Here is a 23030-nt window from a genome sequence, read left to right on the forward strand (position 1 = left end):
ATCAAGCATGTTTCTAAATAATAGGCATAACTTTTGTATTTACGTGCAGTATATACAATATATCAACGTATATACTATACGCACACTTATACCATGTATACACTATTGTTCAAAAGAACAATATTGTCACAATTGAAGAAAAAACGTTATTTTCTTTTAGAAAAAAACGTACGCTGAACAACTCTTTTTTTATCTACTTAATTTATAAAAATTCCCTGAAAAAAATTAACTCTAAATCATTGGTCCAAAAAAAAAGAAGCAAAATGTCCAATTTTGGACCTCAACTATTAGATATTGCTATTTTTTTTAAAAGCAAATTTACCACTAGACAGTATCTAGTGGTCTTTATTAAAACATAAGAAAAATATGAATTGGTACAAGTACAAGCAAGGGGTGATAGGCCGCACCTTACTAATTCTAATGAAGTACCTAACTTCTGCTATCTAACAGGAACGAAGAAAATAATAGTTAGAGGGAACCAAATATTTTCTGATCACCATTGTAACACTCTAGGGAAAAAAGACAAATATATGGCCGAACTATCGTAAATGGTATGCAAATACCCTCCGTCATACTTTAGGGATGTTGGTGCCCTGTCGTCAAAAAACTAGAACATATATACCATTTATACCAACGGACATATACGTGTCATAATCTTATCTATCGACCCGACATCGGATCGATGGATAAGATTGTGCCACGTGTTTTGTTAAAGTGAAGGGCATATATGCTATAGTTTTTGGATGGCAGGGGCAACACTGTCCCTAAAGTATGACGAAGGGTATCTGCATATCATTTACGATAATTCGGGGGTATATTTGTCCTTTTTCCCTACACTCTATGATGGTATTACAAATAAGGATGCTTAAATAATATAAAAATATGTCAATCAAGAAGAAAATCGAATTATTAGCCTCAAACTTTTTATTACAAAAGCATGAAGTAAAAAAGATTGATTGTCCATCAAAAGTAACTTGAAGTATTTGTCTCTTTGTCTTCTTCTTCAAACCTATCCAACAACACTTGATAATTCATACCTTCTTTATGAATTTATTGTATCTAGTTGAACCTATTGATATTGTCAAATGGTTTTGTTTTGCCTGTCGCATTGGTAAGTGCCTTGGAACAAACTGTTCATTCATTTTATGATCCCAACTATATTGTCTTCCATGTGTCTTCTTTTGTTTTTGTTGCTTCCACTTCTTTCTTGCCTTGGTGATATGTCCCCTTCCCTAACCACTCTATCAAAGCATATGACCAACATTGTCTTCCTCATCTTCATCAAAATAATCCTCACCCAAATCAATTGTATTTGACACTATGACACTTGATTCATTCTTTTTTGCAAGTACACATTTAGGCACAAATACGAAAGCTTTTGGACTTAATTTACTATTCAAAATAGGTGATGAGACCTGTTTTTCTTGAATCAAATCATTGTCATTCTCTGTTAATCTTACTTGCTTTCCAGTAGTCTTCAATAAAAACATCAAAACTATTTGAACATAATAGGTCTTTGAGGCATTATAAATGTATATCTTATCTCTTTTTACTGTCATGAAAATTCTCAACCCGACTCTTTTCATTACATGAAAAATTATTTCGACTAGATATTGCTTAAAAATTTAATCTGTTATTTTTTCAAAAAATATGATTAAAATATTTTGTGATAGGGAAAAAGAGAGGAGAAGCTAGTAGTTAGGGTTTTTTTTTTTTTTTTTTGAATTTTTACTTATTAGGCCTACTAAGTGCTAACTATGGATAAAGGAGGAAAAGTGTAACTGCAACTTAACGTGACTTAAAAAGTAGTTTTGGATTTATAATTGTTTAGATAGAGATACTAAATTTTTTTTCATTTGTATTTACAACAAAGTAATTTTCAATTATGTAAAATTTGTAACATTTGATGTTCCTAATAATTGTATCACATGAGGTAAAAGAGAATATTCTTTTGACAAAATTTGAACCATTCAACTAATTTGTTATTGAATAAAATAAATTATTCTTTTCTTTGTGGGTCCTTTTTGTTTTTTGTCTTTAAATATCAAACAAATACAAACTTTTTTTCTTTGTGATCTTTCCTTTTTTTTTTTTTGGTCAAATCATTTAAATGCATTCACAGGGTTCCTCAGAACGGTGAATATGTTATTTTAGAATTAATATTAATAAAAAAAGTTATGATGCTAAAATGAGGAGTAAATGAATATATAATTCATCAATAAATATTTGAATCATTGAATTAAGTTGTACAAAGTATATAATAATAAAATATAAGTTTAAATTAGATAAATCATGATATATTTATTTTTTATATTTAATTTTATTCTAGATGTTTCCAAAAGACTTGGGAAGTTGTAAAAAGGACAAACATATCAATTCCAATTTACGAAATAATTATTTAATTAGTTAAAATTTATGATAATGAATTATCTAAAAAATGTGTTTTATAAATTGAGACGATAATAGAGAATTTGTTGTAACTAAAACCAAACTGACCCATACAGTTACACATCAGATTAGCAGTATGAGACTGAAATTTCGAACCGACCATCCACTGACTTTGTACAGCTGCTGCGTTAATGGAGCTGAGATAAAGGCCAAACAAAAACAAAAAAAACAAGTGTGAAAATACACCTAACATTAACTAGTAGAGTTTTTCTTTTTCTTCTTTGTTTTTTTGGATTTAGAAGGATAGGATTAAAGAATCGTCATCATAAAGATCAATGACATTTTGGTTTGCCTCAAATTGCAAGTTTTTTTGAAATTGAGAGAGAGTTTGGCAGACACGTGGTATTTGTCTGGTCCTGTAACCCCAACCCCTTAACCCCATGATGTCCCCATTTGCCCTACTCTGTAAGTAGAGTCAAAGAAAAGAGAAGACAACACAACATAGTGGTGTGACTGGTGTCCTCCCCTTAAGTATACACACACATTTTGGTAAAAGGGGTAGGACAGTTCTTGGCAAGATTTGATTTTTATTTGGTTTTCTTGTTTTTTGGGTACTTGGAGATTGATTTGGATTTGTGGGGTTAGTTGATAATTTAGGTGAGATGGGGAAGAAAAGGGGTTTGCCCAATTGGGTTCCTGATGGGTGGAAGGTGGAGGTTAGAACACGCAAAGGAAAGAAAGAAAAGGTGCTTTCTTGTTCATTCCTCTTTTCTTAATCTTATATTTGTTTTTGTTTGTATTTTGCTTTTGGGATGATAAGACTGATGCTTTGTTCTATTCATTTCTGATCTTCCATTGCAACTGTTATTCTTGGCTTAATCTGTAGTAATATTATACAAAACCACAACTTTGCTTCCCATAACTATTTACCTAATTGAGTAAGTAAGGGCTACTACTTTGTTTCTTCTCCTTGTTGGATAAATGTGCAAGCTTGATGCCATGCTTCATCTGTATAGACAAACTAGGCAAAGTAATTGAACTTAGTAAGGGATATTTTGTTGTGCTGCATGCAAGCTGATCCAGACATCACTTTCAGAAAAAGAGAAGGCATGTTTTGGGAGTTAGTCTTCTTGCTCTAAACAAGGTTTTAACTGAAGAGGTGTTGGTTTGCTTTTGTGGCTGAAGTAGGTAAAGAATTCAACATGCACTTGTTTCTTGAACCTTGTAATGCCTGGATAGTATAAGTATATGAAATGTCCTAGTTCTAGTGATTGGCTTAACTTTCGTATATAGCTTGTCATGCATTACTTTTCATCTCCAGCCAGTAATTGTCTCTGGCTGAAGCAATAACAGCCATGCCTCAGTTCCAAGCTAGTTAGGGTAGGCTATATGAATCTTCACTGGCTTTTTTACTCCATTTAAACTCTTCTCAGGCTGTTTGTGGCTTATGACTTTCTTTAAATCCATTTTTACTTTTGAGGGGAGTGGTTGGGTAGGTGGTGGTCTTGTGGAGTCGTAGTAGTATGATATGACAACCATTGCATGTGAAGTTTAGTGAGGCACCATTTTGACTTGGTCCTCAACTGTTGTCTCCTATATAGTAAGGATTAAATTCCCTTTGTTAGATTACATAATGGATTGGATAACATAGTTTTATGTTCACAAGTCGCGTGTCTTGTCCTTGGAATGATGCTAGTGGTTCTCACATCTGATGCTTTTGTTTTTTCTATGTTCACAAGCCGCGTGTCTTGTGCTTGGAATGATGCTAGTGGTTCTCACATCTGATGCTTTTGTTTTTTCTATGTTCACAAGCCGCGTGTCTTGTGCTTGGAATGATGCTAGTGGTTCTCACAGCTGATGCTTTTGTATTTTCTATGTTCACAAGCCGCGTGTCTTGTGCTTGGGATGATGCTATTGGTTCTCACAGCTGATGCTTTTGTATTTTCTATGTTCACAATCCACGTGTCTTGTGCTTGGAATGATGCTAGTAGTTCTCACAGCTGATGCTTTTGTATTTTCTATGTTCACAAGCCGCTTGTCTTGTCCTTGGAATGATGCTAGGTTATCACATCTGATGCTTTTGTAGTCTCTATGTTCACAAGCCATGTCCTTGGAATGATGCTAGGTTATCACATCTGATGCTTTTGTAGTCTCTATGTTCACAAGCCATGTCCTTGGAATGATGCTATGTTCTCACATCTGATCCTTTTGTTGTCTCTATGCTTTTATGCACAATAGTAACATATATATATATATATATATATATATATATATTAAAAGAAATTCGATGAGACACTGTTGCTCGACACCCCTTCACTCAACGTGGGTCCGCCCTTGGGAGAGAGAGTGGTTGAAAAATGGCTTTTAAAAAAACTGTTTTTGGAAAGAGAAACGACAATGAATCTGACGTGGATGGCTTGTCAGCTATACCTAATTGACTTAAATCTTGTTGTCTCGTGGGTGGTAACAAACTAATAATTTCACTTCGGACAATGATAGGGGGGTCATACGATTCCTACAAGATTCGGTGTGTAGTTAGAAAAATAGGGACAAATTAGAGGGGTTTTATGTTCCCCTATTTAAATTGTTGATAATATTGTTTATATGTTCTTTCCCCGCAAATTCTGTCTGCTAGCATCTTATAATTGAATTTCAGCCCTCAAACTGTTTGTATATCTTAAAACCTTAGCCCCATAATCCTTAAATTTTCTTTTACCATTCACCACATTGGTATTATGGTGCACATCTTAAAGATGTATTTAATCTAAGCTTTGATCTCTAACATTGATGTGTATTTATGTTGATTGATTCTGGTGATCTGCTATTCGTTTTTGGAAGATAAGGTGCCTATTGTGCTTTTGGTGTTTTAAGAATAAGGAGATGCCAGTGAACCTAACATTCCATTTTGTTTAAAATGTGGAGAAAACTTAAGATTCTTTGAATGGTGTGTGGCAGGAAGTCAGCTCAGATTCAGAGCCTGCTATCTTATAACCCAACTTGTAGAATTTTCCTTGTGAGGACCATTTTATCTTTGCCAAAATGGACAAACTACATACTGCAATCTGTGCTTTTAATAGAAAATACCATGTTTGGAAATTTTGCTTGAATGCGATGCCATTATAAATTCTCTTTTCCAGAAAAAGTGAAGGGAAAGGATGAATTTTGTTTATTCATTAAGAAACTGTGTAGTCCTATAACGGCTCACCCGTCATATCCATGCCAACCTAGTTCCCACACCACCACTTGCAGTTTTCCTTGTTGTGCTATGTCTTCTTCCTAATGCGCAGCAGCGCACATTAACCGCTTGATAGTCCTGTGAGTGCTTTCTGCTCTCCCACCTTAAATCCATGTATACTTTTAAGAACAGAAATGTGAAAACAATAATATGGTTATTCCTCTCCTCCTTGCTGGTTCTTAACCACTACACTGCACTTCTGTATTTCTGACTGTATCTATTGTGTTTATTGCAGTGGTATACTGATCCCTCAAAAGGACTCAAATTCTGCTCCAAGGCGGACGTTCTTCACTATCTTAGCAGTGTTGACAGTAATTGTTCTAAGAGTTCTAATACGAAGGAAATGGAGAATAAAGGCACCAAAAAGGTCTTATTGGTTAATTTATATTTTCTCCCGGTGTAGTGCAACCTTCTTTTCCCCCTTTTGTGAGGGGAACCTCCTTTACATGAAGTTCTCTCCTTTTGTATTGGCCCTTACAGTTTCTCTGTTTCCCACGATATAGTGTTTTACTGAGAAGACTGCATCAGAAGGGTTGCCACCAGGATGGATTAAGGAATTGAAGGTCAGGAAAAAGGGACGCAAAATCAGGAAAGATCCGGTACTAACTCCCTCGTTTCTTTTCATATTTTAATACCTACCAGCTTAGCAATTAGCCAATTACTGGAATATGTTTCCCTGACCTCTATTTTAAGTTCAGTTGCATTCTACTGGAAATATGTACTTATGTGATCACTTAATTGCCTTTGCAGTATTATATTGATCCTGTCAGCGGACAAACATTCCGCTCTTTGAAGCAAGTTTCTCGGTTCCTTGAAACTAGAGAGCCAGGAAGGTTTGAATCCAAGCCCGATGATAAATGTCCTGACACATTAGAACTTGAAGAACCTTCTTCTTTGGTAAGTGCAGATGTCTTTCGCATGTTCATTCTCATTTACGGGTATTATCCTTTACTTTGGTGGTTAAAAGTTCATAGATAATCACAACTAGTAAGAATCCAAGAACCTCCTGTTTACAATGATATCTGGTGGTAATTAGTAAGTAAAGAAAGATGGTATCAAAGAAAATTAAATTGTATGATGAAATACACTTCAAATTACTGATTTTATATCTCTGTTAGTGGAAGTGGTGGTCTTCGTATTTTTTCTGTAACGTGGCCATAGAAAAGTAAGTTCTGTTCATAGCCTGCAAATCTTATTTAGACATCTGTGAGCAAATTGTGATGTTGTGGATATTAGCTGATCTAACTCTGAGGGGAAGCCTCTAAAAATAGAATTCTTTTTTTCTGTCTTCTCTCATGCTAAACGATTGTTGGTGATTTCAGATCTGTAGCATCATCTGGTCTCCTTTCCTTTATGAAACTAGCGGAGATCAGACTCTTAATAAGTATATTCTTCATCAAATAATTAACTTCACGACCTCCTTTTGTTATAATTTGAAAGCATTTGTTTGTACTCCCATTGCATACAGGGCACACTCCCACACAAAACTCATTAGGAAGACTTCAAACCACTTAGCCATGCTTCATATTCTCCATGGTAAATCTTGATGTACTAATCTTTTTGTTTGTTTCTGGTATTCACTAGTTTCCTGCTGAAGCTGACAAGCAGATATCACTAGACTGTGATGCATCTTGCAAGGAAGTTAATTCGAACCAGAAGCTGAAGTTGGGTGCTGAACATATTGCACATTCCAGTTGTGTAGAAGGCGGTATGTCATCCTGTGAAGGTATTGCTCACAATTGGAGACGTCTAATGTTTCTGTTTCATATGGGGTACTTAAATGCTTTTATTTATGCTCTTAAATCATCTGTCTATTGTTAGTTCCTTTCCATTCCTCTGGTACAGATTCCCTTGTGAATTCAAGAATTAAATTATTGCTGGAATTCTTGGGGAAATGCTTTTGATATGTTGGAATCGAAAATCTTTTGATACTGCAGCCTCTAGATGGGTCAAGAGATATCATTTCATGTCATCATAATTCAATTACATTAGATGTCAAGTGATATTGAAGTTGTTTATCAAAATGAGTGATTCTAATTTGGTGAGAAATATTGCAGGTTTAGGCGATGCTGTAGCAGAGAATGCGGCAGAGGAGAAAATTGATAAAGTTGTTTCAGATCCTGCTAGTGAAGAACATCAAGAAAAGGACAGTGATGGTGAAGTTGTTTTAGATCCTGCTAGTGAAGAACATCGAGAAAAGGACGATGATGGTGAAGTTGTCTCGGATACTGCTAATGGAGAACATCAAGAAAAGGAGGATAATGGTAAAGTTATTTCAGATCCTGCAAGTGGAGAACATCATGAGGAGGAGGATGATGGTAAAGTTATCTCGGCTACAGCAAGTGGAGAACATCAAGAAAAAGAGGATGATGGTAAAGTTGTCTCGAAAACTGTAAATGGAGAAAATCAAGACAAGCCATCACTAGACGGAGTGGAAAAGCATGACCAGAAAACATTTCAACGGAAAAGAAAAAAGGGTATGAACACGCCTCGCAGAGCATCAAAACGGCTTGCTGGTATTAAAGCTGATACATCTCTTAAGCTCCAAACAAATGATCAAACCCAGCTAACTTCAGTTAGACAGCAGGAGGGGACACAAGCTGCCACCTCCGATAACCCTTTGAATTTTACTAATACCAGTAAGCATGTTGCAAGTACAGTAACTGGTATTACCATCAACAAGAAGGTAGAAACTGGGAGTCTGACCATTAAAAGGAAACAACATCTTGTTACTTCACCACAAACGGAGGGAGAGAAGAAGCCTTCTCCAGCTGAACCTGCGAAAACTGTCCTTGCTAGCTGTGAAGGCGATAAGAAAGGTGAAACAGCTCTTGAATCATCTTTAAGTGATCTTTGGACGGACCCCTGCATAGAATTTGCAATAAAAACTCTAACCGGTACAATTCCAGTCATAAACGAAAAGAAAATGGATGAGATCCCGGGTTCCAGTTCTAGCAAGCCCTCTGTTAATACTCCTTCCTCTGTGGGCTTACCTTCTGCTGAAATATGGGCAGATCCTTGCTTCATGTTTGCTGTCAAGACTCTTACTGGTGAAATACCGATAGGGGACGACTTATGCTCTCAGAAGATAGTCCAGCAGCAATGCACTTCATCACAATTACAAGGAAATAATGGTTTAGTATTACCAAACATCAGATTTGAACCAGAAATGTCTTCATACAAGCAACAGCCTGCAGTAGCTCCTAATGCATACCAGAATCGTTGGTTCGCTAAATTCGGTTCTCATCGGCCTTCGCCACTTTGTTAAGAATGATCATATGGTAGATTGTAACTTAATGTTAGGAAGTTCAGCCTAGCTTGTAGTAGTATCATTATATAACTAAAGATGAGGCTCAAATTTTCAAGCAGTAAAAACTATAATGTAAAAACATTAATCACAAACTGCCTGTTCTGTGTAATTGTTGTCGTAAAACTCTTATATAATATAATTTTGAAAACTTTTTCAACCGAATAAATTGTTACCTAAGCTATCAAAATTATTCGAAAAAGTATTTAAAAATAAAATTAGCACTTCACTTCATTGAATATGCTAATTAGAGTATCATCTTATTAACTTATATATATAATATATTATAGTGGTTGTTACACTACCTAATACTTTTAATTACACAAACTAAGATTACGGTGGTTGTTACATTACCTTCGAAGTTAACACAATATTTTTAATAATTTAATTAGTTTGAGCAAACAATTTTATAATGTCAATATTAAAACATGATTGATTTAGATTGAAATGAATTAGACAAACTAAGAAATAAAAAATAGCTCTGAATTTAATTTTACTTACATTAATAAAAATTTTAAAAAATATGTGCATAATAATTAGCAATAAACTTTAATCAGTAGTGTAAGAGATTAGTAATAAATTTTAATTAGCAGTAACGATAAATATAGTATTAATATATTTATATTCTACCCGGTATTTTGTTCGGTGCTCCTCACAATGGGCTTCATGAGATCTGTTCGTCTCTTTTATGTATGTATGTATCTTCTTCGTTTAATCTTGCTTTTGGACGAATTTATTTCTTTGTTGTGCATATTCTGTGTATTTTTGTATTTGAGCGAACTGAATTTGGGGGTTTTTGGGCCTAAAGCCACTGCTTTAGTGGCTGTAGGGTTGAGCCGCCCTGTAGGTGTATCGGAAACAGCCTCTTTGCCTACCTAAGGTCTGTGTACGCTGTATCTTCTTGTGGATTAGTCTGTATGATGTTGTTGTTGATTATATCAATAAGCATGTCGATTTATCATAACCTATGCAGTCTCCAAGCACTTATCATCCTTACACCTTCCAGATGATGAAAAGTATTTGCTTTAATCTATTAAAAACTGAGCAATTTGTGTAAATGGAGTGTATATGTTTGTCCAAGTAGAAATTCTCAGGGGTCTTTTGGAACCTGCAACTTATTATTTAGCTATTGATGATATTGTCTACAATGAATTCTTCTGCGTGTTTGACATGTTTATTTTCTTCTTTTGTTGGTTCAGGGTAACCAGTTAAACTGCAACTGCTCGAAGGATTGAGTTACATTGAGAAAATGAAGTAATGTCTCTTCCTGTTCTGTGAATTCTGTTTACATCTTCGGCTTGCTTAAACTCAGATTTCAGTTTCTAATGAATGCCACATAGACAAGATTGAGAAAAGAAATACTGTATGCACGTATTAATTTACTGTAAGTAGACTGAATGTGCATGCTTTCTCATGTATATGTGTTCCATGACATGCTTAATACCTTGAGTTATGCTTTACTTGATCACAAGAACAAAAAACGGTTACCTTGAATATATTATTGCAAGCTCAGTTATTTTTGGGTATGCGTTGGTGCTAATGTTGTGTTCTCATCATGATTTTAATTTTTGTTTTATCTGTTCTTCTGAAAAAACCGGACCTATATTGGTCTGCCTGCGGTATGAGTATGGTTAGCAATGAAAATTTAATCGCTTCGAACATTTTCTGTTGGTGTAGAAGAGGACATGTAAAATGGGATGAGGCAAATTTGGGAGACATTGAGGCAAATAAACCGGTGAGGCAGAAAATTACTGAACCAAAGACACCGTATCACCGCATGATTGATGATGATGGTATGTTCATGAAATCGACTCTTCTTTTTCTGTCTGTTTGTCTTAGTTCTGAATCTTTTGTCTCATGCAAGCTTCTTACATTGATCAAATAATGTGGTGATGAGCCCCGAATTGTCATTTTCTGCCTTTCAAATGCCTACCCGTCTCTATTTAATAGCATTTAATGCCTAGCAGGCTTATAGATAGATGAAACATGATTAATGTAATAACCCAGTTTTATACACTTTTTTGTCTTCTTTTTCTTCTTTTTTCTATTTTTCTTACCCCGATGATTTATGCACTTATTCCTTTTTTGAATAACAGAGAAATCCTTTGAGGGCTAATGGCACACGGTTTGAAATTCGGTAGATAATTTGCCCAACTATGTACTCTTCTCTACTTAAATACTAGGCTTTGTATGCGACGGGGTTCAAACCCATGACTTGTGCCTAACAAATCACACATCACACATCGTGCTCTTACCACTAGACCAAAGCCCAACAACAATATACCCATTATAATCCCACAATTGGGGGCTGGGGAGGGTAGGATGTATGTAGACCTTACCTCTACCTTTGTGGGGCACTAGGCTAAAGCCCCCGGGGGATGATTTATGCGCGTACTGATCTTCTTTTCTTCCCTTTCTTAGATTAGTTTCCATGAGAGTGATGATTTGTGTGGAAACATATTAAGAAGTCAATTTGCTTCATAAATTCTTTTTTATTAAGAAGGGAAAACGATCTGATATATCCCTCAACTTTATCATTGGAGATGATATACCCTTCGTTATGAAAGTGACTCATATATGCCCTTACCGTTATATAAACGGCTCACATATACCCCTGCCGTTACAAAATGAGCTCACATATACCCTTCATTTAAAGGAAGTTAAAAATTAGTTTTAAATTTATATTTTTTACTTTTAATTTTTTTTTAAAATTATTTAGGGGTATATATGATTCTTGTATCAAAGTTCAAAGTATATTTTAATTTTTTTCAAACATAAATTATTTTTTGACTTCTTTTATTATAATTATTTGAGTTTCTTATTCTTATTTTATTTTTTTTTCTTTCATTTCTTAGTTTAAAAGAAAAAAAATTAAAACTATTTTTTTTGTCTATATTGTATTTGATTTTTGGATTCGAAGAAAAAATTTTGGTCATCTACAATAAGTTTTAAAGAATATTAGTGAAACATAAACAAATTTGATTATCAAAATAATAATTCTAAATTAGTAATTAAAGCAAAAAAAAGTCAAAAAAAAATATGTTTGACGAGGATTAAATTTACTCATATGGAATTATATTTTTTATAAAAAAATAATAAAAAATTAGATTAAATTTTTTTTTTCATTTCCGTTAGAGGAGAAGAGTATATGTGAGCCATTTGTTTATAAGTAAGGGTATATATGAGCCACTTTCATAACAAGGGGTATATCAGCTCTATATGACAAAGTGAAGGGGTATATCAGACCCTTTTCCCTATTAAGAATTAAACTTATTTGGACCATTTGGTAGTACTTTTGTAAACATCCTAAAAGTTTCTTTACATGGTGCTTATACGATTTAAATGTTTTTGTGATGCTACTGGTGCATTTTATATTTCTGTTTAATTTGATTCTCTGAAGTTTCTTACATGGGGCCAAACCTTCTATAATCTTTTGGTGGTGGAATATAAGAGTTAATACCTTATGTTCGGGTATTTGAAGCCTTAGGGTCTGCTTCTAATAATGGCACTGATGCTTAATTTATTATTATGTACGAGAAAATTTGATTATCCAAAAGCTCCAAATTTCTTGAATAATTGATTTTCCAAGTAAGATTTCCGCGACTTCATCAGACACAGACATTCTGGTATTTTTTCCTTTTTTAGAGTTTAATGCTCGATAGTTTATACAGTTTCTATCCTGGCACTAAGAGAATTACTGGGCACTGTTAATGGCATTGCATGATTTTATTTCTCTTTACTCCTCTGTAATTCCAGTTCTTTTGCATTTGCAAGGGTCTCATTTGGTATGAGTTAAGACATGATGTAGTTACTCTATCTAATTGAATTTATTAAGCAGATAGGGTTTTCTCTGTTTCTTTGTTCGACTTGGGCCACATTTATCAGAAAACATGTTTGGAACTCCTATTTTTAGGTTAAAAATTTTTTTGGATACAAATGATGGAGTTTCACCTATTCCTTTTTACAAATTTAGCCTCCAAAAAAATGAACTATACAGTTGCACAAATTGTCATTACGTCTAAAGATGAAAATAAAAAAATACACAGTTGAAAATTTGTTGTTTTGACTAAAACTATTTTTGTGGTAAAAATTAATAGAATTTCAGTCAAGTTTTTTTTACTGATTTGGAGCGGAAAAGAAGAAATATACACTAAATTGGAATAAATAACCATTGTACCTAAAGAAGAAACAGAGAAAATATAAAGTTGGGGTAACATATGTGTGGTATATTAAGAGGTATAAGAGGGAACACACAATTTGAAACAAATAAACTATTACATATGATTATGTAGCATTAGCAGTTGGGAAGTACCTCATTTAAAAGCTGATTTTTTATTTTTTCTTCATTCTCACACGCCTAAAAGGCTGTGTATCCATGTTCGGTGCCATGTCAACATTCTGGGGGTGAAGGCTATCAAATCGTCAAGTTCGGGGTACATCATTATGTGTCCTATATGACTAGTCTTGTGTCCACTGCATGAGTTTGATTCAAGGCGGCTATGTTTTGTTTTAGTTGGTTTATAGTGTATCTTCATAGATCCACCATAATCCATATGAAGTTCCTATGCTGATGTGGTACTTGCTCAACATGGTTATATTGAAGAAATCATGAAGGTTCCATGTAAAGTAGCTAATAGATAAGCTCTATAGTCCTGCTTTTTGATGGACTAATTATTCATCTGAATTTAGAGAGGATTGTTTATATTGGTCTCTGAATGATAGATTATATTGCCTAAATTTATGCAAGTTCATTTCTTCCTCTTGACTTTTCCTGATTTCGTTGATGTGATAGGTTCTTTATCTCCTAAACGGGGTAGTTTTGAGGAAGGCAATGGTGATGCAGTACATGCAGAAGCCATATGCAGTGCATTGAATGAGATGGCTTCTTCCAGTAAGAATAAATCTCGACGATCTGGCTGGACGTCATCTGAGGATGAAGCCGATGTCATGGACCAAGATGATGCAGGTTTAATTTGATCTTCAAGAGTTTAAAACCCAAACATACATTGGTTCATATTTCTAATTCTTATTGAACGTCTGGTGGAGTTCTTCAGGTCTACTATTTTCACATTTGTTTAATTTGTCATATGGTATATATGCTTCTTGACATTCTTTTTGCAGTCTTTTTCCGTCAACAATCTTCACTTCTCTGACAGTACGTGATCATATTGATAATCAAGGAGGGAAAAAAAAGTATTATGCTATTATATTGTTTATTCAGTTTCTGTTCACCTTCCTTTTATTTGCTTAGTGATTTTCGGTTATCAAGTGCTTGATACCTGCTATTGGATCATTATGAGTGTTTCTTCATCCCTCCTTTTTAACTTCTTTTTCCCTTTGGGTTTTCCTACCTTTTGATTTGAAGACTTGGGGTTGGCTTGGGTGAGAGAGAGAGCCAAGAGGAGGGACAGGGAGTCACCGAGTCTGAGTTGGCTAGTGTTGCAGCCAAAGGAAATTGTCTCATCCAGTAAGCTTGAATAGAGCGTTCTAGTTCTGTTTTACCCTTACCCCTATATGAATTGGGGCCTTTCAATTGATTGATTTCGCCATGCAGAGATACACGAGACAACCCTCTTTCTATTGTGGTCCTTTTTTTTCTTTTCTCAAGTGTATTTTGTTACTGGTTGAGTTTTCATTTCCACTATTCCGTAATTTGTATTTTGAATGCAAACTCAAGTATGCTCCTGTATCTGATGTTTTCTGCAATGTGATAGATTCTGGTTCAAGGAAGGGAAAAAACTTCAAGGACCACAGACGAGCACATTATGATGAGTATCGGAGAGTCAAAGAACTCCGTAAAAAGGGCGAAGAAGCATCAGACGATGAGGATCTGGTGGGAAATGATGGAAGGTCTGATTCATCATCATCATTGAGTGCTGCTGTTAAGGACATAGAGATTAAGGAAGGTAGCATGGACACTTCTAAATAGTACTCCTCCTCCCCAGGCCTTGGAGCTCAGATCAAACCAAATGAATATTGTTGATTTGATTTTATTTTCATACTCCATTTGTTTATATCCGTCTTACTTCTGCCTGTAACTTGTGTATTAAAGATGATAAAAAATTTCACCGGATATAGTAGCAGTAGGTTTTTTCTGAGAATTTCTTTGTGTTAACTCACATGTTTATTACATAAAACTCTAGAATAATTAGTATTTATATCTCTCCTTTAATAATTTAAAGATCAAGCTAAGGTTTTTGTGTGGTTTAGAGGAAAATATATTTATGGAAAATGTTTTATAATGGTTGGTCAAAATATTTACAAATTTCTTTGGCCAGAAAAACAAGTATTTTTGAATAGTAAATAGTAAAACTCTCTTTTTTCGCCGTGGAGATAAAGAGACGCTAGCCACAACTTTGGAAGTCGTAATAGTTGGAGAGAGAATTAGCGTCAAATGGCCGAATCGAACCCTAGAGAAGAATCAGCTCTACTAGCTTCAAAAGTATGCGATCAGATAAGCTCCGTCTTCTCCACAAATTCCCCAAATCCAGCAGCACTAGATGTGCTGGTGCAAGAAATCGCAGATGCTGCTAACCGCAACGGCCGGGTATTCGTATACGGTGTGGGCCGTGAAGGATTGATGCTGAAAGCCCTATCCATGAGGCTTTTCCATCTCGGTTTATCAGCACACTGCGTCTTCGACATGAACACTCCTCCAATTGGTCCCTCCGACCTCCTAATCGCTTCCGCCGGTCCAGGCGGTTTCTCCACCGTCGATGCGATCTCCGGAGTGGCCAAATCTAGCGGCGCTCGTGTACTGTTGTTGACAGCTCAGCCTCATTCGGGATCTTCAATGAAGTACGCCAGTGTTGTTGCTTATATTCCGGCTCAGACGATGGCTGATGATAATGCCGGTGACGGAGAGAAGGAACGGCCGCTGCTTCCGATGGGGAGTGTATATGAAGGAGCGATGTTTGTGCTGTTTGAGATGGTTGTTTTCAAATTGGGTGAAATTTTAAAGCAGAGTCCTGAAGCTGTGAGAGCACGCCATACCAATCTGGAGTAAGCACAAGTTATAAACATACTTAATCTGTTTGATTATACTTACTGAATTCAGTACTATGCTGAACATAAATTTTATATGTAAAAGTTTATTAAATTACTATGTAAATATGTAATGGATTTAAAAAGAAAAATAAAAACTTAAAATTGATTCCGTAGAACTAAAATCCTGAATTCGCAATGTGATCTTTTCATGATGAGTTTTGTAGACACATAAATTGTATTGGATTAAATTCATATAAAATTTGAATTAAATTCATGATCTTCGGGCTGAATAATTAATTTGGCCTTTGCAAATAAACAAGTCTATCTTATTAGATTCAAATGTAAGGTTCATTTCACCTTGAAGTCCAAGCTCATGCCACGTGTCACAGTGACTAGGCATTCAAAACCAAAATGGTGACGCCACGTGTTCAAATGAGGTGGTAGTCTCAGTCAAATGCAAGAATGAATAACAATGCGCCAAGTGTTAAAATGACATCATTTGGCCAATCACAAGCAACCTTGTCCACTCCCTACAACTATAATTAGAGGATAAACATGACATTCAAGGGGATCCAGAAAACTCTTCAACAAGCATTCAGCGAATTGGAGAAAGCTACGACATCAACATCAATAGTTCTTCGAAGGAGTGATCAACGGAGTTCTTCGCGAAGATCAACTTACAACGACGAAGCGCTTTTCGACGTCCTGAAGATCGACAACATCTCAAGGAGGTCTACAGCATCCAACAATTCGAGAAATACGCTACTGAAGGCCCTCAAATCGTGAAAAAACTTAGGAGAGAGAATCAAGAGAACAACGGAATTGTACTCACAACAATTCATTAATAAAAATCATATTATTTTCTTTTATTTATTTTGCTTGCAGTCGATTTTCAACATTTACGAAAATTTACTGCGAACAAGTTTCATTATTTGAAAAACTGTTATGCTATTCAGTTGATTGATTAATGGAATAACTGATGATGGTTAGAACAAGAACTTTGAAAAAGTGGAATTCCTATGTGAATGGTGGCTCAAAGGATTGCTTGCGATACATATATATTTAAATTAGATTTGAAGTTTTTAAATTTTTGATCTCAGTTAATAAAAATAATAATACTATATAAGAGTGGTAATTGATAAAGAAAGTCAAAAAGGAGAAAACAAAAGGAAATGGCAAGTGACGGAAACTCTTGCATATGATATGTTGTGGTTAATCACTAATCAAACATCCGTAATTAAATTAAGCATGATACTTCTCCTAATCACTTTTTAATTTGCCGCTAATTACGTTAGCCATGCATGTTACCTACGATTTATTCTATATTGAATTATTTTTTTTTAAAAAAACAAACATGATTTACTGGTATAAAGATAAATATTAGGCATATAAATCGTGTTTCGCATATAAATATTTATCATCTAACTATGGTTGGTGATATGTTATCCTACTTTAAATTATTTAAAATAGTACAAATATTAGTTAACAACATATATAAGAATTTTCAATTAATTGTTAGGTTCTTGGCATAAGTTCCTTTGGGATCCATTGTGGGAATAAGATAAAATATCGAAAATACTACTCTTGCGTACGCGCATGCTCAGTATATAATTTTTCATTGCCATTCATTTGACTCTAATAGGCTATATTTGAATTTTGAATCTATTAAAAATAATTTTTTTATTTTCATATGACAGATAATTAAAATAATGTACACATTAATCATCATTACTTTCTCCAAATTTCATATATAAAATTATATTGTATATGTTAATATTTATCATCTAACTATTGTTGGTAATATGTTATCCTACTTTAAATTATTTAAAGTAGTACAAATATTACTTAACAACATAAAGAATTTTCAATTAATTGTTAGGTTCTTGGCATAAGTTCCTTTGGGATTCATTGTGGGAATAAGATAAAAGATCGAAAATACTATTCTTGCGTACGCGCATGCTCAGTATATAATTTTTCGTTGCCATTCATTTGACTCTAATATGCTATATTTAAATTTTGAATCCATCAAAAATATTTTTTTTATTTTTCGTATGACAAATAATTAAAATAATGAACACATCAATCATCATTATTTTCTCCAAATTTCATATATAAAATTATATTGTATATGTTAATGTTTATGGTGGTTGTATTAGTTTGATTTTAATATATTGTTATCCAAAATCTCAAAAAATAAGAAGTAGAAAGGTAAAAGCTAAGTAAAGCAATCGCATCACATGTGGTGTTGTTGAACCCTAAAAATATCTACATGAGAATTTTAGGCAGCCCTATTATTCTATGATGCGCGCACACTCACGTCATAATTTATATTAGATTAATAATGGTAAAATAGTCGGATAAATCCTTATATTTGTATTAGATTGTAAAGCAAATCCTTTTATTAATGACTTTGTCAAGTGAATAATCATACTTAATAAAACATAATATTTAAACCCTTTTTCATTTAGAGATGATACGTGTAATATACCCAAGTATACGTAAAATCCACGTCATTTTTTAATTACAAGTCAAAAATTAAATATTAAAACTTAATAATATTTTTTTAAAAAGCTAATTTTCCTCACCAGCTCCTTTCCCATCTTTCATTCTCATCTGTAAACCCTAGTTGCCCCCCAAATCCAAACCCTCCTCACACTCCCATTCTTTTCCATCCGCCTAAGCACAAAATATACACCTGCTGTCATAGTTATAGCTTGAGAATTGGTTTTTCTTGTTTGACGGGTTTCTAAAAAAGATGAAATTTCTGTTTTTGACTCATTGCTTGCAAAGCTATAAAGGCTCTCCAACTCTATTCTTTATTTTACTCTCTAAATATAGACTTATCTATTTTTCCAAACAATCAACTTCAACCTAATTTTCTATTTTACTTCCTAAAAAAAAATCTTTTTTCACTCTCTTCAATATTATATTATTTCTATTTCACTTTTATTTCTTAATTCATATTATAAATCATTTCTTCTTTTTGAAAATAATCACTCTATAATCTTTATGTAATACAAAATTTTATTTTATTTTCAAATTCTTCATTTAATACAAAATTATATTTTATTCAAAATAACATAAATTGCGATAAATATTAGTATATATAATACATATTAACGAACAATTCAAATAAAAGTGAAATCATTGATGAAACATAATTACATCATAAATATTGGAGAAAAGACATAAATACATCATCGAAGTTGTCCCATATTTTCATAAAGACACCTAAACTTTAAAAGAGTCCTATCACCCCACTAAACAACTATATATCATTGTAAATGGGTCATTTTTACCCATTCCCTCGTCTACGTCGTGCGCGTGTTGCTCACTCCCTAGAATAGAATATACCCGACCCTTATCTTTTGAAGAAAAGTCGTCTATGTTCTCTTCTCATCACCCATCACCAGATTAGGTAAAGAAATGGGAACATCCATGGAAAAGCCAAAGCTCTCATAAACACACAGGCACTTAATAAGACAAGAAGCCTCTCTTATAAGTGAATGCAACTGAAACGACATCATTTCTACTGGGAATCTGGGAATCTCCCTTCGTCTTTGTCAGGTATATCTATTGCCTCATCTATTAAATCTAAAAGAATGGTGCTCGTTCTCACCATTGTGTCGATAATAATCTTCTGGTTAGAGCTTGTGTTCTCATCTTGAAGTATGGAAAGCAAACTCAAAATCGAGTGCATTGGTCGTCTCATTCCATTGTTCATTACCTTTCAAAACGAATTTCTTGCCTGGCTTGCCTTCACGGCATTCTCCTTAGCCTGTTGCAGCAAACCTTTCCTCGCTTCTAGTTTCTCCCTCATTAATTGTGACTCTTCAAGAACCATCGTATAGGAATAGGGCCACAGCCAGCAACTACTTCCACTATCTCCATCTCATTGTGGCTCCAATCATCATTTGCACTCGGAATAACCAAAACTAAAATAGTATAACGAGTGTCAAACAACTCAGGCGTCACACCTTTGAAATCCGAAGCAACATAGTTCTTGCTATGAAAATCAAAATATTAGGGGTACCACATCTATTTTGGGTTTAAATTGGGGAAGATGACATAAATTAATTAAATAATTAATAATAAAGAAAGGAAATGACATGTGGCACTTTTAAGCTGGTCAATGAAAGTGAAAACTGGTCCATGACGCGCCTAACGTGCGTGTAAACAACCTAGACGAGGGAATGGGTAAAAATGACGCATTTACAACGATATATAGTTGTTTAGTGGGGTGATAGGATACTTTGAAAGTTTAGGTGTCTTTATGCAAATATGGGACAACTTCGATGGTGTGTTTATGTCTTTTCTCTAAATATTGTATTATCATAAAGTTTATTTTAAATCTTACATAAATACTCGACTTTCAAGACTATTACGTTATTCTAATGAATGTTCTATTAAAAATCGTTGTGAATAGATAAATCTCAAACGACCAAAAAAGCTGCTTGGAGCAACCGTGGAGATTTTAGCAGAGAAGATGAGTATTTTCAAACAAAAAAGTTCTTCTTTCTTATTTCTAATTTGTATGTTTGTTGCGGAGTTTGAAGGATGAGTATTTTCCTCTTTTCGATTTGTAATTTAGCAGTAACAAATAAATCAGCCCAAAGAATCATTCAAACAAAAAAGTTCTTCTTTCTTCTTTCCCAATTTGTATGTTTGTTGTGGGATGTTAGAAGGATGAGTATTTTCTTTTAGAAATAGAGTGAGATTACATGGTGAAAAATATGTGCAAGACCTAATTCTTTCTTTGCCGAAAAAGCAAGAAGAAGAAGGGATATTTTTTTGTTTTTCCTATTTTTGAATATATATATTTATTTCTGATTAATTGTGTCTTTTAAATAAAAAACACTAATTTCACGCTCTTAACTCGTGTGTGCGTCGCACATTTTTCCAACTCAGAAATTATACCGCCACATAAGTTTGGCCAGTGGTCAAAGATATTGAAAATATTGTGATTCATTGAGTTTAAGGTTTCACTTGACAAAGTCATAATAAAAGGGTCCACTTTAAAAATCGCGATACAAGTATAAGGACCTATTAAACTATTCCGCCTTTAATAACCACTCGTTATTATGTTTGGATATAATATCTTTGATCACGTAATGTGTTAAATAGATTTCAAATTTAACTCAACTTCATTCCTTGGCCAATACAGAAGATTTAACATCCCACCCCCCATCCAAACGTACAAAATCGACGAACATTAAAAATATTAGTATATTACACTACTAAATAAATTAAATTTACTAATGGACAAATTTTTTGACTAAACATTAAGATTCATCATTAATCCTACTTAGCAATGATTAGCAGTAGATTTTTGTCAGCTACAAACAGAATAGTAACCGATCAGTAACGAAATTAGTAACTAATTTCAAATATTTTTAATAGTAATTATCTTTTCATCACATTGAAAACAAAAACAAAAAATAATTTATATATTTTTTTAAATAATCATTATTTTAATAGGCAGGTTAATTTAATTAAAATAAACCTGAGGAGTACTATTCCCCCACAAGAAAGGAAGTAAGATTAATAAATGAAAGATAAAAGATCAACGATTTCTATCTACAACATACATATAAATTAAACTAGGTGCCCATTTAGCAAGAAATATCACACTTCTTTTTTGACACATGATATTTCACTCCTTTTTCGACATAAGATATTTTACGACGCAGAATATTTTATACATCGAGCTATTATTTTTTTTTAATTGAGAGGAACACTAGGGTGACCATCAGCATCCTTATCTCCTCTTCCATGCTTATATTGTGGGACCACCTGTAACCATATAATACATTAGATATAATTAAATATCTACTATATTAATTAATGACTTATCCTAATAGTGCATCTAATAGTAGAATTTAATATATATTCATTGGTGGATATATAAGCTGTCATATTGAACTAGATCAAAGTGCGTGGCAATTTATTATGTTTTTAATAAAAGACACTCGGTCTGATCGGTCGAGCTCTTGTAATCGATCGCTCATATATCTATTTCGTTCTGGCTAGCGAAGTTGGGATATTCTACGATTGAGAAGCTAGGGCCTACTTTCGTACCAAAGGGTTGAGACTTTCTTTCTGAGATAGATAGAATAGAATGGGTTCCTACTCTCTTTCAATCGCCGATGCTTAGGACATATTTATTGAATGTTTTCAAATATGTGGGAAAAGGTTGATAAAATATTAATGTATGATATGAATAATATTAATAAATAAATAAATAAAACAAACCTGATCTTGTGAGGAAATGATGGATGACATTCTTCTAGTTTTTTTCTCAACATCTATTCTGCTTCCGCTGCTCATGTTGATATCTTAATATATAGTTTTTGCAACATTTATACAAAAAAAATATTAGTTCAAAGGGAACACTTCTTCTTTTTTTATGTATTTATTTCAGATACACATGTAACACACGTATCCAAATATAATGTACTATATCTATATATGTACGATTTGCGAAAGAAAAAAAAATAAAATACATATATTTAGGGCCATAGATGAATTTAAAAAATATCTTCTTAGTAAATAACACTCTTTTTGTTTTAACCTGTTTGTTTATGGTTATGATTTGATATGTTAAAAAATTAAATAAAATTTTAAATTTTATCTTAAATTAAAGATAAATATGTAAAATATACTAAAATGTTCTTAAATTTTACTATCTTAAACGTTCATTAAAAAATAAAATTAAAAAATTATTAAAAAAATAGAAAATTATTATTTTTTAAACATACTAAAATAAAAAGTAAAACCGAGAGCCTATTTTATCTGTGTGGTTCAATTTCTGATGATCATTAATTTTAAATCGCACAAAAAATATCCAATTATTTTATTTTTTGAACGAAGCAAAAAACCCCATCTAATTAATTAGTTTGCACTTTTATCTTTTTGGATCTTCTAAAAAAACACCACAAACACAAATCATGTGTAGACCCATCTCCGAATCTAACCATGAGTTCGATAAAATTCAAAATTTCAAAATTAAACTCTATCATATTAAAAATAAATATAATTAAATGATCTCATATATATACATTTCAAAATCAACTCTATCACATAATTTATAATATATATATATATATATATATA

At 33.4% G+C, this 23030-nt stretch overlaps 4 protein-coding genes and 1 long non-coding RNA gene across 8 annotated transcripts in view; 4 read left to right on the forward strand and 1 right to left on the reverse strand.

Moving 5' to 3' along the window:
* The first annotated feature begins 2510 nt into the window (after positions 1–2510).
* Positions 2511–9081, forward strand: LOC107014332 (methyl-CpG-binding domain-containing protein 13). 2 transcript variants are annotated; one of them, XM_015214194.2, is made up of 6 exons: positions 2511–3134; positions 5859–5990; positions 6127–6222; positions 6374–6520; positions 7208–7349; positions 7681–9081. In XM_015214194.2, the coding sequence occupies exons 1-6, from the start codon at positions 3051–3053 to the stop codon at positions 8889–8891; spliced, it is 1812 nt and encodes a 603-aa protein (XP_015069680.1). In that variant the 5' UTR covers positions 2511–3050; the 3' UTR covers positions 8892–9081. The 2 variants fall into 2 exon arrangements, with proteins under 2 accessions (XP_015069680.1, XP_015069681.1); XM_015214195.2 differs by lacking the exon at positions 2511–3134 and adding an exon at positions 3195–3576.
* A 438-nt stretch (positions 9082–9519) lies between these two features.
* On the forward strand, positions 9520–15088 carry LOC107014334 (protein phosphatase inhibitor 2). 3 transcript variants are annotated; one of them, XM_015214200.2, is made up of 5 exons: positions 9520–9624; positions 10130–10184; positions 10608–10723; positions 13723–13896; positions 14645–15088. In XM_015214200.2, the coding sequence occupies exons 2-5, from the start codon at positions 10180–10182 to the stop codon at positions 14857–14859; spliced, it is 510 nt and encodes a 169-aa protein (XP_015069686.1). In that variant the 5' UTR covers positions 9520–9624; positions 10130–10179; the 3' UTR covers positions 14860–15088. The 3 variants fall into 3 exon arrangements, with proteins under 3 accessions (XP_015069686.1, XP_015069687.1, XP_015069688.1); XM_015214201.2 differs by having other exon boundaries at positions 9550–9620; XM_015214202.1 differs by lacking the exon at positions 9520–9624 and adding an exon at positions 9733–9810.
* A 74-nt stretch (positions 15089–15162) lies between these two features.
* Positions 15163–16786, forward strand: LOC107014333 (3-hexulose-6-phosphate isomerase). Its single transcript, XM_015214199.2, has one exon. It carries the CDS (start codon positions 15325–15327, stop codon positions 15934–15936), a length of 612 nt encoding a protein of 203 aa, XP_015069685.1. The 5' UTR covers positions 15163–15324; the 3' UTR covers positions 15937–16786.
* A 2302-nt stretch (positions 16787–19088) lies between these two features.
* On the forward strand, positions 19089–20649 carry LOC114076574. The gene is made up of 2 exons (XR_003577588.1): positions 19089–19484; positions 20344–20649. It is a non-coding gene; the product is annotated as an uncharacterized LOC114076574 (long non-coding RNA).
* A 772-nt stretch (positions 20650–21421) lies between these two features.
* The window catches only part of LOC107014335, a 2418-nt gene continuing 809 nt past the window's right edge, over positions 21422–23030 (reverse strand). Inside the window, exons 2-3 of the mRNA XM_015214203.2 lie at positions 22170–22252; positions 21422–21710 (exon numbers count right to left, since the gene is read on the reverse strand). Coding sequence (XP_015069689.1) covers positions 21639–21710; positions 22170–22252 — 155 coding nt within the window. The 3' untranslated portion in view covers positions 21422–21638. The remainder of the gene's footprint in view (positions 21711–22169; positions 22253–23030) is intronic.

This window comes from Solanum pennellii, chromosome 3, assembly GCF_001406875.1.
Source record: "Solanum pennellii chromosome 3, SPENNV200".
Lineage (NCBI taxonomy): Eukaryota > Viridiplantae > Streptophyta > Magnoliopsida > Solanales > Solanaceae > Solanum > Solanum pennellii.

What these genes read in the sequence shown, in the direction of transcription:
- LOC107014333 (XM_015214199.2), top strand. Translation starts at nt 15,325, where the DNA reads ATGGCCGAATCGAACCCTAGAGAAGAATCAGCTCTACTAGCTTCAAAA.
- LOC107014334 (XM_015214200.2), top strand. An exon ending in CCGCATGATTGATGATGATG is followed by an intron (nt 10,724 to 13,722) that starts GTATGTTCATGA and finishes TTGATGTGATAG; the next exon opens with GTTCTTTATCTCCTAAACGG. An exon ending in CATGGACCAAGATGATGCAG is followed by an intron (nt 13,897 to 14,644) that starts GTTTAATTTGAT and finishes GCAATGTGATAG; the next exon opens with ATTCTGGTTCAAGGAAGGGA.
- LOC107014332 (XM_015214194.2), top strand. Translation starts at nt 3,051, where the DNA reads ATGGGGAAGAAAAGGGGTTTGCCCAATTGGGTTCCTGATGGGTGGAAG. An exon ending in AGAATAAAGGCACCAAAAAG is followed by an intron (nt 5,991 to 6,126) that starts GTCTTATTGGTT and finishes CCCACGATATAG; the next exon opens with TGTTTTACTGAGAAGACTGC. An exon ending in TTGAAGAACCTTCTTCTTTG is followed by an intron (nt 6,521 to 7,207) that starts GTAAGTGCAGAT and finishes GGTATTCACTAG; the next exon opens with TTTCCTGCTGAAGCTGACAA.